Source organism: Tupaia chinensis, unplaced genomic scaffold, assembly GCF_000334495.1.
Source record: "Tupaia chinensis unplaced genomic scaffold, TupChi_1.0 Scaffold138491_1, whole genome shotgun sequence".
In the NCBI taxonomy this organism is placed as follows: Eukaryota; Metazoa; Chordata; class Mammalia; order Scandentia; family Tupaiidae; genus Tupaia; species Tupaia belangeri.
This window is the reverse complement of record NW_006198387.1, coordinates 282,104-284,691: the sequence shown is the minus strand read 5'-3', so window position 1 is coordinate 284,691 and position 2,588 is coordinate 282,104. Positions and strand designations below refer to the sequence as shown.

General features: G+C 52.0%; 1 protein-coding gene across 1 annotated transcript in view; it reads right to left on the bottom strand.

Annotated features, from left to right (window-relative positions):
• Positions 1–2,588, bottom strand: part of COL15A1 (collagen type XV alpha 1 chain) — a 122,423-nt gene that overhangs the window by 20,493 nt on the left and 99,342 nt on the right. Inside the window, exons 28-29 of the mRNA XM_006161378.2 lie at positions 2,373–2,441; positions 2,224–2,265 (exon numbers count right to left, since the gene is read on the bottom strand). Of these exons, the coding sequence (XP_006161440.1) occupies positions 2,224–2,265; positions 2,373–2,441 (111 nt within the window). The remainder of the gene's footprint in view (positions 1–2,223; positions 2,266–2,372; positions 2,442–2,588) is intronic.

Here is a 2,588-nt window from a genome sequence, read left to right as displayed (position 1 = left end):
CCCCCCCCCCAAAAAAAAAAAAACTCAGCAAAAGGAAAACCCAGGGCTTTAAGACAACAAATTGTGGCAGAGTTGGTTTGGCCAACTATGAGCATTCTTGGGTCTGTGCTTATCAAATAGGATCAAGTCACGTGAGAAATGAAGCCCTGAAGTTGGGCCAGCCATCAGCTTTGCCCCTGCATATAATCAGAGAAGAACCTAATGCACAGGAGCTGCCAAGAGTGTAACTGAGAAAAGGCGTTACCATTAGGTTGGGGGAGGAAGGCTCTTCTGGGTTCTCCACTGTGTGCTAAAGGCCTGGCGTTCACGCTGCTCTAGATAGCATTCCTTCCCAGTTCTTTCCCAGGTTCCCGTATTTCCTTATCTGTCAAGAAGGAGCCACCTACCATCTTACTTTTGAGAGCCCACTTTGCCTTTCTCCCCAGCTGATATATGGAATCACAGGGATCTGTCTGGCGCCAGGATCATTCTGGGCTGACTTGAGGAGGATCACAAGGGCCACCAAAAAAGCTGGGGGTGGGGTGGGGAGGGGAGAACCGTGTAGGAGAAACACTTCTAAGTGAAGGATGGAGGCTGCAGCTGCTATCTGTGGCTCTGCTGATAAAGGCCTCCACTGCAGGCCTGAGCTGTAAATCATTATGGTGTTGGTAGGGGCTGGAATGAAAGGGGCTGCTGAAGAGCTGGATGTGAGAGGGCATGATTCAGTTTGGAAACATCCAGGCTGGGGCCTGGTCAGGAAACACACACGCCCCAGCCCCTACAGTGCCAGCCTTTACTGTGAGATACAAATCCCACCAAGACCGCTCTGAACCCATCTTCGGCTTATTCAAAGTAACCCCAGGCCCCCAAAGTAACCCCAGACCCCATTTTTACCACAAAGGGTCATGGTAATTGCAGCTGCATTTTTGCAGCACTCCCAAGATTGTCAATTGTTGTCCCCTGTCAGGCCATTTGAAGCCTGAAATCATGTCAGTGGGGAGGGGCTCCTGGCAGTCACTCACTTGGGCCCTGGGGCCAGCCCTCTGCCTCTCTGGGCTGCGGGGGGGAGGGGGGGGTGCAGCCATCTCAGGAAGGTCTCTCCACTCAGGCCATTCATGTAAACCTATAATGTGTTGCTGTCGGGCTTGACTAGAGCTGGGAGCAGCAGGCCCCTCAATCACCTTACACAGGCAGGTTCTGCTCTCTGAGCTCCAGGTCAGAGTTCCTGGGCCCAGGGCTGCAGACTTGGGGCCTCAACCTTTAGATATGAACAGATGTCTGAGCAAACACTCAGCCAAATAGTGTCATTTTGAAGCCTCAAACCCAAGCCTGAGTGGCACACTCCACAGTACATCTCTTAGGAACCCGCTTCGAGAAACAGTTCTCAATTGTAATGTGCAAGCTCCCTAGAGCAGAGAGCATGCCTGTCTAGTTCCCACAGGCCTCTGGGCCTAACAGAGAACTTGGCGCGTGGCAAGTGCTCAACAAATACTTGTCGAATGAAAGAGGCAATGATTATGCACAGTGCTGTGACTAATGTCCATGCAGAGTGCGGCCCACCCTTCCTGGGTTTCCCCACAGAAACAAGATCTCTTACCACAAGTGAAGCCTCAGGGACAGTGTCACTGACTGGCTGGGGAACCAGGCAAGTGCCTGACCCTACAGTGTCTGCACCTGCTGCCTAGTGTTCAGGAGCCCTGAGTTATGGTCCCAGCTCCATCAGTCCCGTGACCTTGGACAAGCAGGGAGCTTCTGAGTCACAGTTTGTTTCCTCGTGATAAAGTGGGAGAGCTAATCCCTGCCTCTTAGGGTTGTGTGCTGTGCGGTAACATGATCCCTGGGAAAGGCTTGAACATAGTCACAGATGTAGCCCCAAATTCCCAATGCCAAGACCATGGATTGGCGTTGTTTTTCTTTTCCACTGTATTTTTAAGGGGTCTCTCACCCTCTCCCCATTTTATACTGCTCCAAGCAAGAAGCTAATATGGTTTTGATAGCAAAACACACTGCTTTCTGACTGTGTTAAAAATAAAGCAATTGCCACTGCGTGCATACCCTTAAATTGGTAGATTTCATTGCCACAGTCTACTATCTAGAAGTTGTAGCCACTTAAAGATCTACACATAAAAGACATCAGAGAGGATATTCGTGGGCAGAAGGGCCCAAGATGAAAACCAGTCTTTTTCTCTGTGTTGCTCTCTACACCAAGTCTGCTATTTAAGGCAGGGACTCTAGGCTACTTACCGGCATTTTGCAATGTGGCCGGACAGGTATTGGGAAAACAGCCTGTGGGAAATAGAACAAGAGAGGTGAGGCCGCCAGGACACCCAGCCCAGCTGAGGCCATCTGATGCCCCCTCCTTCAGCCTCCACCACGCCCCCACCCAAACTTACTCCTTTGATGTTAACCACAGCTCCAGGTGGGCCGGGGGGACCTGGAGGACCAGGCAAGCCGGGTGGGCCCTGAAGGGAGAAAAGCAAGGCTATTCCTAGATTCAGGTTGCTGTGAGCACAGAGACCTACAGGACACCTCCCCCAGGGCCTGGGGACACAGAGAGGGAAAGCGGGTCCCCCAAGCCCACAGCTTCTCCCCGGGGTACGCCAGGCACT